This window comes from Pongo abelii, chromosome 16 (genome assembly GCF_028885655.2).
Source record: "Pongo abelii isolate AG06213 chromosome 16, NHGRI_mPonAbe1-v2.0_pri, whole genome shotgun sequence".
Taxonomy (NCBI): domain Eukaryota; kingdom Metazoa; phylum Chordata; class Mammalia; order Primates; family Hominidae; genus Pongo; species Pongo abelii.
This window is the reverse complement of record NC_072001.2, coordinates 47511824-47527973: the sequence shown is the minus strand read 5'-3', so window position 1 is coordinate 47527973 and position 16150 is coordinate 47511824. Positions and strand designations below refer to the sequence as shown.

Here is a 16150-nt window from a genome sequence, read left to right as displayed (position 1 = left end):
GAAGTAGAGTGGCCTGTTTAGAGGGAAATTAAGAATGTTGTTTAAAGGCCGGGCGCGGTGGCTCATGCCTGTAATCCCAGCACTTTGGGAGGCCAAGGCGGGCGGATCATGAGGTCAGGAGATCGAGACCATCCTGGCTAACATGGTGAAACCCCATCTCTACTAAAAATACAAAAAAAAAAAATTAGCCGGGGGTGGTGGCAGGTGCCTGTAGTCCCAGCTACTCCGGAAGCTGAGGCAGGAGAATCGCTTGAACCCGGGAGGCGGAGCTTGCAGTGAGCCAGGATCGCGCCATTGCGCCAGCCTGGGCGACAGAGCGAGACTCCATCTCAAAAAAAAAAAAAAAAAAAAAAAAAAAGTTGTTTAATATCTAATCTTCAAAAGTTTCTTAATGGTGCTAGCTTAACTTAATACCACCTTTTTTGATTGTTGCAGTATACCTTAACTTACACGACTATTTAATCCTCTATTTTTAATCACCTGTCAGAAATTAGAGTCATAGAATAACTTTAGAATTGGGTGAGAAGTCATCTAGTTTAGCAGTTTGTAAATATTTTAAAATATATATTATTGAATTAAATATTGGCAGAGCTGTTTTTCAAACAATTTCTTTACATACAGCTTGAAAACCACTGATCTAGCTGAACTTCCTAATTTTGCAGATGAGGAAACAAAGACCTGATATTAAATATCTAGCTAAGGTCACATAGCTAGTTTGTCTTAGAACCAGAACAAGAACTGTTAACTTATGACTCCTTGTCTAATGCTATATTCACTACCCCATACTCTTCTCAAGCTAATCTTGTTTCACAAGGTTCTTGTGAAAAAAAAGACTTAAACTTTGAGAAGAGAAAAATGCTGCTCTCCAACCTGTTATCTGTTTTTTTACTTAGGTTGTTCAGAATGAAGAAAATGAAAACTGTTTGAAGAAGGTGGATCCCCAGCTGTTGAAGATGGCATTAACTCCTTACCCCAAGCTAAAAACTGCTCTCTTCCCACAGTGCACTCCTCCTAGTGTCCTGCCATCTGATATTACACTCTACCACCTTACTCAGGTACAGTATTTAGGTGGCCAATATTTAGGTCTGTCAGAGTTCAGCCAGGAAAACAGAAATCACTCTAGATCTTTCAACTGGAGGACATTTAACGTAGGGAATTACTTACACAGCATGATAGCAGAATGGGGAAACCAAACGTGATAGTGAGACAACCCAAAAATAACAAAATAGGAAGCCATCATCACCCCTAAGGCTGCAAGAACAATGCAAAAAAGTGGTCTTACCAGAACCCAGAAGCCGGAGTCATCTCTGGGAGTTAAACTAACAACCAGGCTGCCTAATGGGAACTGGGAACATAGAGTATGGACGTAGAAACTTAGCGGAGATGCCCCAGGAAAATGAAGGGGGAGAATATCTTGGCTTCTTCCCTCTTCCCATCTTTAGTCTCCCACAGTGTCTTTGTGGCTATATGTATCTGGTAGCCAAAGGGCAAAGGAGCTTGGGAAATGTAGTTTCCTGCAATACTGAGCAGAGTGGGAAGGGTGGAGGTGGGTCAGAGCAAGCAGTTGACCAGCATACCTGTCTTCTGTTTTCATCAAAAGCTTCTCTGTTCTGCCACTTTTGACTTCTAACTGTCTCTTCTCAATGAATCAGGACTGTTTGTTTAAATCAGTGCTTTTTAATCTTTTTCAGAACCTCTAAGAATGTGAGAAAGATATAAACCCTCTACTCAGAAAAATTACACATATGCATATAATTTTGCTTACATTTCAAAGTGATTCACAGACTCCCTGAAGCCTATTCAGGGATCCTCGGTTAAGAACACCTTCCTTTGCCCATTTCTCATTTCAAAAGGCTTTTCATTTTTTCCCTGAATACACATATTCTCATAGTATCTTCAACTCAACATAAGGTTTATAATTCTATAAAGGAGCCAGGTGCGGTGGCTCATGCCTGTAATCCCAACACTTTGGGAGGCCAAGGTGGGCAGGTCACCTGAGGTCAGGAGTTCGAGACCTAGCCAACATAGTGAAACCCCATCTCTACTAAAAATATAACAATTAGCCAGGCACGGTGACACGTGCCTATAGTCCCAGCTACTCTGGAGGCTGAGGCAGGAGAATGGCTTGAACCTGGGAGAAGGAAGTTGCACTAAGCTGAGATTGCACCATTGCACTCTAGCCTGGGCAACAGAGCGAGACTCCGTCTCAAAAAAATAGTAATTCTATAAAGGCACAAAATCTCTCTTACTCTAATGCAGAGACTTCTTAGGGTATCGACTGGTGCTACTTAAAAGTGTGGTCAGCACTTGTATACTGCTTGTTGCTGGAATGTGGTGAGATTAGTATCTTGCACCAAAATATATATCTGCTGTGTCCCTAAGTACACTGTTTAGTTCAGTAGGGGTTTTTTTTTTGTAGCAAGACTTTGAAGAAGGAAGCAGTATTCTGGATTTATACTGATAGTGTCTTATCTTGTTTTAGACCAGCACTTTGAGTAGCACTGGTATAAATGATTAAGTGGATTATGTAAAAACATAGTTTTACTGGGAAAGCACAGGTCACAGATGCCCCTGTGTCTTGTTTTTTCCCAGGCAAAACAAACATAGTTTCACTACGTAAAGTAGTTTGAATCAGCTTGAAACACAAGGGTTTCATGTTGTTCTTTGTTCTGTTTTCAAGTGGACTGATTAAATTTTTTTAGTGGTTATTTTCGGAAAAGTATTCCTTCTTTAATAGATAACAAAATCTTCCTTAGTTTTACATCAAAGCTACTCTTTTTTGGGCCATCCAAATCCTGACTTTTTTTGTTCTGTTTTTCTCTTGTATTTTTCCCACGATCCGTTTATAGACTTTGCTAAACATTTGGCCTAGAAAAATTCCAAACAACCACTACTTGCTGCTGCTAGACCTTTTCTGATCGACTTCACCTTGGTCCACTATTTTTTCTTTGTTGTTCATGTTGTTGCTCATCACATTCCTTCAACCATTTATCTAGTTTTTTTATCTTTCTCTTTTCCTTTCCTTCCCTACCCTGTTCTTTGCTCATCTTATCATTTTACCTGGTAACGTTTTCTAGTCTTTTAGCCCTCTTGCTTTTTGATTCCAAAAGCATTTCTGAAGCCCATTTTACTTTATAGTTGATGCTTCCTCTACCAAAAGAGTATAGCCTTTGCAGACGTAGTTTGACATAAGGAGAGTCTTTAAAAGGAACATAGCCAGTTCTGTTTTAATTAAGATATAAAGATGTCTCATAATTCTACTTTATTTTTAGCTGTATTCAAAGAATTTATGTCCAGAATAAGCCTTAAATTGCCTTGGAAAAGGGGAGCAGACTACCTCTGAAGTCCTTTCATATAATTTTTTTTACCTGTTTTATAATCATTGAACTTCTAATTCTGTTTAACTTTTCCCCTTTTTCAGTCATTATCACCCTTTGATCCTAGCAGACTTTTTGGCTGGCAGTCTGCTAACACACTAGCTATAGGAGGTAAGTCATCATGGGTACTTCTTGAGACATGTTTTAGCAGTGTTAACTATAGAAGTTAATATATGTAAAGCCAATCTAGTTTTCTCATTGATTTTTATTTTAAAAGTAAAGGTGTATTCCAAAGGAAAAATAGTTTGCAGAGACAGAATTGAAAACATATTGTAAGTTAAAAGTGAATGTATTAGGTTACTAGTGCTGTACTTGCTGAGAAATGTAATGTGTAACTATTTGCTTATATTTCTTCCTTTCAAAAAATTATTCTTCATTTCCAGTATAATATCATAAAAATTAAAAGCATAGGTGTCAGCATTAAACAAATCCTGGGCCTACCATGTAATTAATACCTGTATGACCTTGGTCATGTGATCTAACCTCTTTAATTCTCTATGAAATGACGTTAATCACAGTGACCACCTAACACATTACTATGAGAATAAAAGGAGGCAAGGCATTTAAGTACCAGATTCACACACATTGCTGTCCTGTAAAGACCATAAGACTTTCTCTGATTTATTTTTTTTCTGTTCTTAAACTGTTTTTTCTATTTCTCTTTTATCTTTAATATCATGTTACCTGTGGTGCCTCTGCCTATATTACCCTAAATTAGGCTTTGCATTAGTACTTTGTATATAGTATGTACCCAATATCTATTGACATACATAAAAATGAATTTCTTAATGTATATGTTTTATAAGTTCAAATTTTGATATATAGAATTTACCTCATGCCCAGAGTCCAATGCATGCCAAGCCTACAATAGATGTTCAGTAAATATTTGTTGAATGCTGAAAAAAGTAGTGCTTATTGCATTATCAAATAGAAATACTCTTTCTCAGTGAAGTTACTAGAGAGTAGACAAAATCCCCTCTCCTCTTGTGATGGCTCCAACTCCATCACTTAGGTGGCATCTTGACCTGGCATTCTAACTCTTGGAAATTGAGCACTCTGCCAGGTAGAGTAGAGGCACAGAGAAGTTGAAAGCATGTTCCCTGCCATTTTTAGAAGTTTAAAACTACTTGAGGAAATAAAGCACAAAGTAAATGAAACTGTTATGAAAATGTAATACTTTTTTTTTGGAGATGGAGTCTTGTTCCGCCCAGGCTGGAGTGCAGTGGCATGATCTCGGCTCGCTGCAAGTTGTGCCTCCCGGGTTCATGCCATTCTCCTGCCTCAGCCTTCCGAGTAACTGGGATTACAGGTACCCACCACCATGCCTGGCTAATTTTTTGTGTTTTTAGTAGAGATGGGGTTTCACCGTGTTAGCCAGGATGGTCTCGATCTCCTGACCTCGTGATCCACCCACCTCGGCCTCCCAAAGTGCTGGGATTACAGGCGTGAGCCACCACGCCCAGCCAATACATATTTATAAAATTGGAAACCTGTGTTTAATTTGAATGTTGACTTTTTTTTTCTTATGGTTTTACCACTGAACAGGGATGTAAGAACACTGTGTGGTGACTTGGCTTCTGCACCAGGCCAGAGTAAAATTTCCCTCTAGATTGAATTTTCTCTTATACGCAGTCTCCACATTAAGCCCCAGCCTGCTAAAAAATTATGGTCTTATTTGAATAAAAAACTCAGATGTGCTCATTTCAGTACTGTGTGCCTTACACACGCTCAGCAAATATTTAATGAATGGCTTTATATGTAATTACAAGTTGCCAAAGTCGCTTTGTTCTCACAAGAATACAAATAGGGCATGTGACAGTTTTTTTAATCTCAAAGAGGGAATGTACTTTCAGGTAAGACCTTTGTAAGATGACAGATACCTCCAGGGTCTTCAAGCCTTTTTTTTTTTAGGAATCAGGTCACAATGTGAAAAGTCCTTGGAATTCCATGAGAAAACACAACTTTATTTCAGAAATAAGCTTTGAACTTTGAAAACAAGAGCAGATACACTGTTTTCCAGAACTAGTTTCTGGAACCAGATCACAGTGTTGTCTTCTTTAAAAAATAGGTAGTAAGTGGTTAAGAGACAATTGAATAGTACATGACAGGAGTGACTATTTATTTCTAACTGGAGTCAGCCCTCCATATCCTTGGGTTCCACATCCAAGGATTCAACCAACCTCATATGGGAAATATTCCAGAGAACAAACAAACAATTAAAAAAAAAAAATAGAACAATAAAAAATAATACCAATTTAAAAATACAGTATAACAACTATTTACATAGCATTTACATTTATTAGGTATTATAAGTGATCTAGAGTAATTTAAAGTGTATGGGGAAATGTGCATAGGCTATATATAAATACTATGCTATTTTACAGGGACTTGAGCATCCTTCTGTGGATTTTGGTATCCAAGGGTTTCAGGAACCAATCCCCCATGGATACCAAGAGATGACTAGACTCATATCAAAATATCTTCTGACTTCAAATTTATCTAAAAAGAGACATTTTTGTTTGATATTTTCTTGGGTTTAGAGGAACTTTAAACTGAGCTATTCTGCTGGTCTTATTAATAGAAAGATGGTGCCATCTTTCTAAGATATTCATGCTCTATGAATACAACATCAGAAAGTAAGTGATAACAAATGGAGGTTATAGGAGGGTAATTAGTGTAGAGGGAAAAATGTTCTAAAATTACCTGTTGGAGGCCAGGCGTAGTGGCTCATGCCTGTTAATCCTAACACTTAGGAAGCTTGAGGTGGAAGGATTGCTTGAGGTGAGGAATTCAAGACCAGCTCGGACAACATAGCAAGACACTGTCTCTACAAAAAATTAGCCAGGTATAGAAGATAAGGGTCAAGAAGGTGAAAGAAAAATGTTAAAATTAGCCAGGCATGGTTGTGTGTGCCTACAGTCCTACAGGAGGCTGAGGCAAGAGGATTGCTTGAGTTAAGGAAGTCAAGGCTGCAGTGAGCTATGGTCATGCCACTGCACTCCAGCCTGGGCAACAGAGCAAGAACCTGTGTCCAAAAAAAAAAAAAAAAAAAATTGCCTGTTGGAGAAAGGTACAGTGAGTTGGCTTTGGTGAACAGAGGACTCATATAAATATGTTAAAAGGGATTTTATTGCATTAATGACCTTTTGTGAATGAATTTAAAAGCTCCTTTTGCAGATATTTAAAGATTTTATAACTATAGGGTTATTGGCTATTGCCTTTCTGAACTTAAAGGATCATCAAATACAGAATTAAAACCAGGATGGTTCAACATACACAAATTAATAAATGATACACCACATTAACAGAATGAAAGACAAAAATCAGGCCGGGCACGGTGACTCGTGCGTATAATCCCAGCACTTTGGGAGGCCGAGGTGGTGGATCACGAGGTCAGGAGATAGAGACCATCCTGGCTAACACAGTGAAACCCTGTCTCTACTAAAAAATACAAAAAAAAATTAGCCAGGTGGTGTGGCGGGCGCCTCTAGTCCCACCTACTTGGGAGGCTGAGGCAGGAGAATGGCATGAACGTGGTGGGTGGAACTTGCAGTGAGCCAAGTTCATGCTGTTGCACTCCAGCCTGGGCAACAGAGCGAGACTCCATCTCAAAAAAAAAAAAAGACAAAAACCATATGATCATATCAATAGATGCAGAAAAAGCATTTAGGAAAATTCAACATCCTTTCATAATAAAAACTCTCAACAAATTAGGCATAAAAGGAATGCATCTCAACATTATAAAGGCCATATATGACAGGCTCACAGCTAATAGCATACTCAGCAGTGAAAAGTTGAAAGCTTTTCCTCTAAGATCAGAAATAAGACAAGGATGCCCACCCTTGCCACTTCTGTTCAACATAGTAGTTGAAGTCCTAGCCAGAGCATTTAAGAAAAAAAAAAAGAAAGGCATCCAAATCAGAAAGGAAGAAGTGAAGTTGTCATTGTTTGCAGATGGCATGATTTTGTATATAGAAAATCCTAAAGACTCTACCAGTAAAACTGTTAGAACTAATAAACAAATTCAAGAAAGTTGCAGGATATTAAATCAGCATACAAAAATCAGTGTTTCTATATACCAACAGCAAACTGTCTGAAAAAGATAATGAACAAAACTATCCCATTTCTATTTTTTAATAGAACACAAAATACTTGGGAATAAATTTAATCAAAGAGGTCAAAGATCTGTACATATTAAACTATCAAACATTGGTGAAAGAGGCTGGGTGAGCTGGGCACAGTGGCTGGCTGGACACAGTGGCTCACGCTCATGCCTGTAATCACAGCACTTTGGGAGGCCGAGGTGGGCAGATCACCCGAGGTCAGGAGTTCGAGACCAGCCTGGCCAATATGGCGAAACCCCGTCTCTACTGTAAGTACAAAAATTAGCTAGGTGTGGTGGCACATGCCTGTAAGTCCCAGCTACTTAGGAGGCTAAGGCAGGAGAATCGCTTGAACCCAGGGGGCGGAAGTTGCAGTGAGCCGAGATTGTGCCATGGCACTCCAGCCTGGACAGCGGAGCAAGATTCTGTTTGAAAAAAAAAAAAAAAGAAGAGGCTGGGTGCACGCATGTAATCCCAGCACTCTGGGAGGCCAAGGCAGGTGGATTGCTTGAGCTCAGGATTTTGAGACCAGCCTGGGCAACATGGTGAAACCTCATCTCTACCAAAAATACTAAAGAAAGCCGGGTGTGGTGGCATGCACCTGTGGTCCCAGCTACTTGGGAGGCTGAAGTGGGAGGATCACCTGAGCCCAGGAGGCAGACATTGCAGTGAGCCAAGATTGTGCCACTGCACTCCAGTCTGGGCGACAGAGCCAGACCCTGTCTCAAAAAAAAAAAAAAAACCCCAAAAAACAAAATCAATTATGTTGTATACTTTAAATATATACAGTTCTTAAAAGTTAAATAAGTTGCTCAAGGTCACACAGCTAGTGGTGTCAAGACCAGGAATCTCACAATTTTTTTTGTTTTTTTGAGATGAAGTTTCACTCTTGTTGCCCAGGCTGGAGTGCAATGGCATGATCTTGGCTCACCACAACCTCTGCCTCCCAGGTTCAAGTGATTCTCCTGCCTCAGTCTCCCAAGTAGCTGGGATTACAGGCATGCACCACCACGTCTGGCTAATTTTGTATTTTTAGTAGAGACGGGGTTTTCCCCAGGTTGGTCAGGCTGGTCTCAAACTCTTGACCTCAGGTCATCCGCCTGCCTTAGCCTCCCAAAGTGCTGGGATTACAGGCGTGAGCCACTGTACCTGGCTGGAGCATCATTTCTTACCAGAGTTTTTATGCAACTTCTCGGGTACACATCTTTGTGTAAAATGAAGGCTACCTCTATACATTGAAGTAAAATAAATCAGATTTTGGTAGGTTCAAAGTGATACATAGTGATGCAAAATGATTACAGCAACCAGTTTTATCATTAGAGAGTTTTCCATGTGCAAATCTGAAATTAATTATGGTGATATACAGATAATATTGTTTTACTTTCCTCCCAGATGCATGGAGTCATCTCCCACATTTCTCTAGCCCTGACCTGGTTAATAAATATGCTATAGTGGAACGTCTGAATTTTGCTTATTATTTACATAATGGACGGCCATCATTTGCATTTGGTACTTTTCTGGTCCAGGAATTAATCAAGAGCAAAACTCCCAAGCAGCTGTGAGTATTTAAAATATAATTTTGGCTGGGTACAGTGGTTCACACCTGTAATCCCAGCACTTTGGGAAGCAGGAGGATCACTTGAGCCCAGGAGTTCAAGGAAGCAGTAAGCTATGGTCATGCCACTGCACTCTAGCCTGGGTGACAGTGAGGCTCTGCCACTAAAAAAAAAAAAAAAGTAAAATAAAATATAATTTGTATTCTAAAAAAGGGCATATCTGTGTAACATTTTACATGTACATTGAAAAACATACTGGAAACATACCACAGTTAACAGTGATTACATTTGGATGGTGATTATTGTTGTTTTCATTTGTGCTTCCCTGTGTGTCCTAAGTTTTTGGCATTTAGTGTGTGTGATTTTTGTTAACTGGAAAAAAAGATAAATATGTTTTGAAAAATAATAAAATTTAAAATCATACAGGAGTTTGTCAAGTATTAGCGGTTAAAGAGGGAATTCTAAGGGAGGGAGAACATTAGGACAAATACCTAATGCATGCGGGGCTTAAAACCTAGATGACGGGTTGATAGGTGCCACAAACTGCCATGGCACATGTATACCTATGTAACCTGCATGTTCTGCACATGTATTCCAGAACTTTAAAAAAAGGGAATTATATGATGAGATGTGAATTCTATATTTAATGTCTTTAATAATTCATTTAATTATTCATTTTTTATAAAGCACAGAATTGAGAGGAGCATTTACTGTAATGAGCAGCTAAATATAGATTTACTTTATTGGTTTGTTTTATAATTAACAAAGTAATACCTTTTTTATGGTAAAGTAGTCAAGTAGCTCAGAAAGGTGAAAATGAAAGATAGCCCTCAGCCTCCCATTCCACATGGTAAAAACATGGTTAATAATGTCTTGTGTGGGCTGAGCACGATGGCTCACACCTGTAATCCCAGCATTTTGGGAGGCCAAGGTGGGCGGATCACAACGTCAGGAGTTTGAGACCAGCCTGGCCAATATGGTGAAACCCTGTCTCTACTAAAAATACAAAAATTAGCCAGGCATGGTGGCGGGTGCCTGTAGTCCCAGCTACTCAGGCTGAGGCAGGAGAATCGCTTGAACCCGGGAGGCAGAGGTTGAAGTGAGCCAAGAATCATACCACTGCACTCCAGTCTAGGCTACAAAACAAGACTCCATCTCAAAAAAATAATAATAAAAATAAAAAATAGTAATTTCTTGTGTCTTTCCCAAATTTTCTATTCCTATAAAAGGCCTATATGAATTTTTTTAAATGTGCTTTATGATGTCAAACTTACATTTAAGTGGCATTGATATTCTTCGTAGTTTGTATACATACTCATAATTGATAAGATCACAAGTTCGCAGTCTTTCAGAAGTTGTACTTCATGTCTTCTTGATGAAGTTGGAAGCAAGAATAATTTAGACTATGACTAAGCGTTTTAGAAAGTCAGCTTAAGGGAAGGGGGGGCTCTTGTGCCAAAAGACAACTGAAAAGCTACCAGGAACCTAAACGTGTATGTGCAAGGGGCAAAAAGTAAGGGAGAGGAGGCCACAAATCACATGGCTGGCACTCCATGTGTCACTGACTTAATTCCATTTGCTTTTCCTGATGAGACATAATTTTCATGTGCTGATGTGATTTTGATTCCTTTCTTTTTCAGGATCCAGCAAGTAGGCAATGAAGCCTTTGTTATAGGGCTGTCCTCCTTCCACATACCTTCAATAGGAGCTGCATGTGTTTGTTTCTTAGAATTGCTTGGCCTTGACAGCCTCAAGCTCAGAGTTGATATGAAAGTGGCCAATATAATTTTGAGCTACAAGTGCAGAAATGAAGATGCTCAGTACAGCTTTATCAGAGAGTCTCTAGGTACAGCACCTTTTCTTTGTCTGGCCTGCTTTGTTTAGAGAAGGTGTGACTAGGTCTAAGGCATTGAATTGTGAGTGCTTGGGGAGAAAATGGTTATCTTCTTGGTTTTATCCTTTTCCTGCAGAGTGTGTGTTCTTTGTCTCACTTTCTTGGGCACTTTAATTGGGTTCTGAAATGACCCTGAGCCACACTATTCAAACAGAAATGCTCAGGTTTTGACTTTTTCTCTTCACCATATTTTGTTGTTTATATTTCTTACAGCCGAAAAACTATCTAAACTAGCTGATGGTGAAAAGACCACCACAGAAGAATTGCTTGTTCTCTTAGAAGAAGGTACATGGAACAGCATTCAGCAACAGGAAATAAAGAGGTTTGTGAGTTGCAGTCTCAGCCTCTTTTCTAACAAGCTTATTGTGCCAACCTGTGTTTGCCTAGTTTTTCTTTGAACAACTCTGGTGTTTTCACTAAATCCCCCTAGACCTTATCTTCTTGTTTATCTAGCATATAGCAGATACTCAGTAAATGAATAATGATTTTAATTGCATCTTGCCATCAGTGAAAAGAGGGTGAAGATAGCAATTCTCTCTTTAGAGATGGACTTACCAAGAGACGGAGAGCAGCTTTGTCTCCTCCACTGCCCTGCTAGTCAGAGAAGTCTTTTAAATGGTACATGTTGAAATGCCAGAAGATGTGGGTTCAGATGTCTTGGAGGATTGTAAAAAAATGAAGAAGAATAGGATGGTGTAGGATGGGTCTTCCAAAATTTGACTTTAAGTAATGTCCTTACTTTTTTCATTTTATTATGTCAGTTGATAATGGAAGCTGAAGTGACTATGTAAAAGCATCTCCTTACACTTCATGCCTTCTTTATGCTGCCCCACTGGGGCTGACCTAACCACTCCAGACCCTGAGAACGTACCCTTTTTCTGTACATCCTATCACTGATTCTGTTCTTGGCAGAATCCTGCTTGCAGCAAGAACATGTACCCTTCTCCTGGTGAGGAGGCCCAGGCACCCACCAGGCCTCTGAGTACTCTAAAGTGAATAGAGCAAGAGAAATAAGTGCTCAGAAAGTTTCTTGACTGACAACTTCCTTAGTTCTCCTAAGGATGCTACACAGCCAGTATAAATAGGTACTTGATTGATGACTTGGGGAAGGAGTGAATTGTGCCAGTATGCTAAGCTAGCTATTCTGCCTTATGGGTGAAAGAGTCTACTTTTTTTGGCCGGGCGCAGTGGCTCACACCTGTAATCCCAAGCACTTCAGGAGTCTGAGGCGGGCGGATCACCTGAGGTTGGGAGTTCAAGACCAGCCTGACCAACATGGAGAAACCCCGTCTTTAGTAAAAATACAAAATTAGCTGGGTGTGGTGGCACATGCCTGTAATCCCAGCTACTCAGGAGGCTAAGACAGGAGAACTACTTGAACCCAGGAGGCGGAGGTTGCAGTGAGCTGAGATCGTACCATTGTACTCAGCCTAGGCAACAAGAGCGAAACTCTGTCTCAAAAAAAAAAAAAAAGAATCTACTTTTTTCAAAGTTGCCTAATACATATTTAGTATTTGTTGGAGAATATACTGTGCTTTAATTTATATCATTTTTACTCATTTTCCAGTTCAAGCTAAAGCTATATTTTAATGAGTTTTTTGTTTTTTCTTGACCACCCCCACCTCTTAATTCTGATTATAGGTTATCCAGTGAATCTAGCAGCCAATGGGCATTAGTGGTACAGTTCTGCAGGCTACACAATATGAAACTAAGCATATCTTACCTTAGAGAATGTGCCAAAGCAAATGATTGGCTGCAGTTCATTATTCACAGCCAGCTCCACAACTACCACCCAGCAGAGGTAAGCCACTAATTGTTAGCAGTCACTCAAAAGGAAATAGGAACACTTCTCAGAAGATAGCATTCTTTCTGTTGTGTAGGCATGACATAGGCCTTTTTTCTTTTTTTTTTTTTTTTTTTTTTTGACAACCAGGATACGTACTGGATACATGGGCTTTTGTTTCATATGATACTATTATTTTTCCTAAGATTTCAGTGGGTTGGCATCAGACAAGACACTAGTACTGAAGAGTTGAAAAGCTTTTGTGACTTCAGATTGAATATGGAAATTCATTAAAAGGCACCATACAACTTTGTAAAATTATATAATAGTCACTCTGACTTAGTTCAGGGTGAGAAAGCATAATTTTGTCTATGCTTTTCTCTAACATTTTCAGCTCCAGCTGAAACTGAAAGTTGGGTTTCTATTTAATCATCTGATATGCCTTCTAGGTGAAATCCCTTATCCAGTACTTCAGCCCAGTCGTTCAAGACCACTTAAGGCTGGCTTTTGAGAACTTGCCCTCAGTGCCTACCTCCAAAATGGACAGCGATCAAGTCTGCAATAAGTCCCCCCAGGAACTTCAAGGAAGCAAAGAAGAGATGACCGATTTATTTGAAATTCTGCTCCAATGCTCAGAGGAGCCAGACTCCTGGCACTGGCTTCTGGTTGAAGCAGTGAAACAACAGGCCCCTATCCTCAGTGTTCTGGCCTCATGTCTCCAGGTGAGGATCATGAGAAGCCTAAATTAAGTACCCAGAGAACAATAGAATAAGTGATGAGGGACAGGAAAGGCTGATAATCAGAAGTGGGGTGGTGATGACAGTGAGGTTCCAGCATGTGTTTCCAAGTTCACTGCAACATTTTGTGCTTCTCTAGCTTAGGCTCTGGGCCATTTAGTGTACTTTCTTGTGCCTTGACATTCAGTGAACTCAAGTGATCAGAGCCTTGGTTCCTGGTTGGCAGTCAGAGAAAGACGCTTTGGCGGACTGACCACAACTGTTTCTTTAGTGCCTTCTTTAGCAGGGAAGAGGGACATTCCAGACAGTCCTTTAATCAGCAGATCAGTGGAGGGCAGTCCTACTCTCTTATGATTAGTACTTCCCTGACTTTCACATATACCCCCTTCTGTCTGCTTCTTGGTCTTTTGACCTGCAACCCTCTGCAGGACAGTTTAGAACAGTCCCTTGGTTGCTCATTAGTTTGTTTCATGTTTGAAGGCTTTTCAAGCCATTTTAACTAATTAAGTTGGGTGACTTATTCTAAACAGGAAATATCCATCTGTAGTATTTGTACATTTGCCAGGTAATCCAGGCCTAGTTGTTATTTTATTTGTCCCGTGGCAGGGTGCCAGTGCCATTTCTTGTCTCTGTGTTTGGATCATCACTTCTGTGGAGGACAGTGTTGCAACTGAAGCAATGGGACACATTCAGGACTCAACAGAGGACCATACCTGGAACCTTGAGGATCTTTCAGTCATCTGGAGAACATTATTAACAAGACAGAAGAGCAAAACTCTCATCAGAGGTTTCCACCTTTTCTTTAAGGTAGTGATAGTTGCTTCACTTCTTTCCAGAGCTTAAGGGGTTACTTCAGCATATCCCCTCTTGGCTTTTTCTTATTTCCATCCCTGGATTTTTTTTAGGCAACAACAGATGATGATGATAATATTAGAAGTACCACTTACTGGCCGGGCACAGTGGCTCACGCCTGTAATCCCAGCACTTTGGGAGGCTGAGGCGGGCGGATCACTTGAGGTCAGGAGTTTGAGACCAGCCTGTTCAACATGGTGAAACCCTGTCTCTACTAAAAATACAAAAATTAGCCAGGCATGGTGGCGTGGGCCTGTAATCCCAGCTACTTGGGAGGCTGAGGCAGGATAATTGCTTGAACCTAGGAGGTGGAGGTTGAAGTGAGCCAAGATCGTGCCACTGCACTCCAGCCTGGATGACAGAGCAAGACTCCGTCTCAAAAACAACAACAACAAAAAAAAGTACCATTTACTTAGCAAAGTCGTATTTATTTATTTTATTTTATTTTATTTTTTGAGACAGGGTCCTACTCTGTCATCCAGGTTGTAAGGTTGTAGTTCAGTGTCATAATAAGGCTCACTCCAGCCTCAACCTCCAAGGCTCAGGTGATCCTCCCAACTCAGCCTCCCAGGTGGCTAGGAAAACAGGCACACACCACCATGCCTGGCTTTTTTTTTTTTTTTTTTTTTGCATTTTTAGTAGAGACAGGGTTTTGCCATGTTGACCAGGCTAGGCTAGTCTTGAACTCTTGGGCTCAAGTGATCCTCCTACCTCATCTTCCCAAAGCACTGGGATTACAGGCATCAGTCACCACACCTAGCCCAGGATGGTTTTTTGTTTTTGTTTTTGTTTTGAGACAGAGTCTCGCTCTGTCACCCAGGCTGGAGTGCAGTGGCACGATCTCGGCTCACTGCAACCTCTGCCTCCCGAGTTCAAGCAATTCTCCTGCCTCAGCCTCCCGAGTAGCTTGGACTACAGGCGCATGCCACCACGCTCAGCTAATTTTTTGTGTTTTTAGTAGAGACGGGGTTTCACCATGTTGGCCAGTTTGGTCTCAATCTCCTGACCTCGTGATCCTCCCACCTTGGCCTCCCAAAGTGCTGGGATTTACAGGCGTGAGCCACCGCTCCAAGCATCAGGGTGCTTTTTATACATTATTTTAGTGAGTTTTCACAATAATCCTATGTGAAAATAATATTAGATATTATGGGCCAGGCACAGTGGCTCACACCTGTAATCCCAGCACTTTGGGGGGCTGAGACGGGCGGATTATTTGAGGCCAGGAATTTGTGATGAGCCTGGCCAACATGGCAAAACCCCATCTCTACTAAAAATACAAAAAAAGGAAAAAAAGAAAAAAGCCAGGCGTGGTGGGATGCGCCTGTAAACCCAGTTGCTTGGGAAGCTGAGGCACGAGAATCACTTGAACCCGCGAGGTGGAAGTTGCAGTGAGCCAAGATCGCGCCACTGCACTCCAGCATGGGTGACAGAGCAAGACCATGTCCCAAAAAAAAAAAAAACAAGGTATTATGAAGTGATGTTGCTCTCATTTGACAGACTAATAAATCAAGGCTCACAAAACTTAAGTAACTTACCCAAGGTCTCAAAATACTTTAGTAAGTGGTGTATTTACAGTTCAGAGCCATACTTTCTAATTCAGAACTCCTATTATCTGACTGAGCGACTCCCATTGACAACAATAAAATGTATGAATCAGTGCCACAGGCAACAGTAGGTAAGGTGGATCAGTAGAGCAGATTATCCAGGTGTGTGTGTTTAAAATGTTATGCCTGGGCATGCTAGCGCACACTTGTAATGCCAGCACTTTGGGAAGCCTAGGCGGATGGATCACTTGAGTCCAAGAGTTCAAGACCAGCCTGGGCAACACGGCGAACCCCGTCTCTACAA

General features: G+C 40.6%; 1 protein-coding gene across 3 annotated transcripts in view; it reads left to right on the top strand.

Moving 5' to 3' along the window:
• SPG11 (SPG11 vesicle trafficking associated, spatacsin) overlaps positions 1-16150 on the top strand; it is a 101846-nt gene that overhangs the window by 54868 nt on the left and 30828 nt on the right. For all 3 annotated transcript variants that reach the window (XR_008514121.2, XM_024232354.3, XM_054532744.2), the window contains exons 19-26: positions 894-1055; positions 3422-3488; positions 8873-9038; positions 10677-10882; positions 11144-11252; positions 12572-12731; positions 13163-13435; positions 14057-14257. Coding sequence is in view for 2 of the 3 variants with exons in the window: in XM_024232354.3 (XP_024088122.2) it covers positions 894-1055; positions 3422-3488; positions 8873-9038; positions 10677-10882; positions 11144-11252; positions 12572-12731; positions 13163-13435; positions 14057-14257 (1344 nt within the window). In the remaining variant the exon portion in view is untranslated. The remainder of the gene's footprint in view (positions 1-893; positions 1056-3421; positions 3489-8872; positions 9039-10676; positions 10883-11143; positions 11253-12571; positions 12732-13162; positions 13436-14056; positions 14258-16150) is intronic.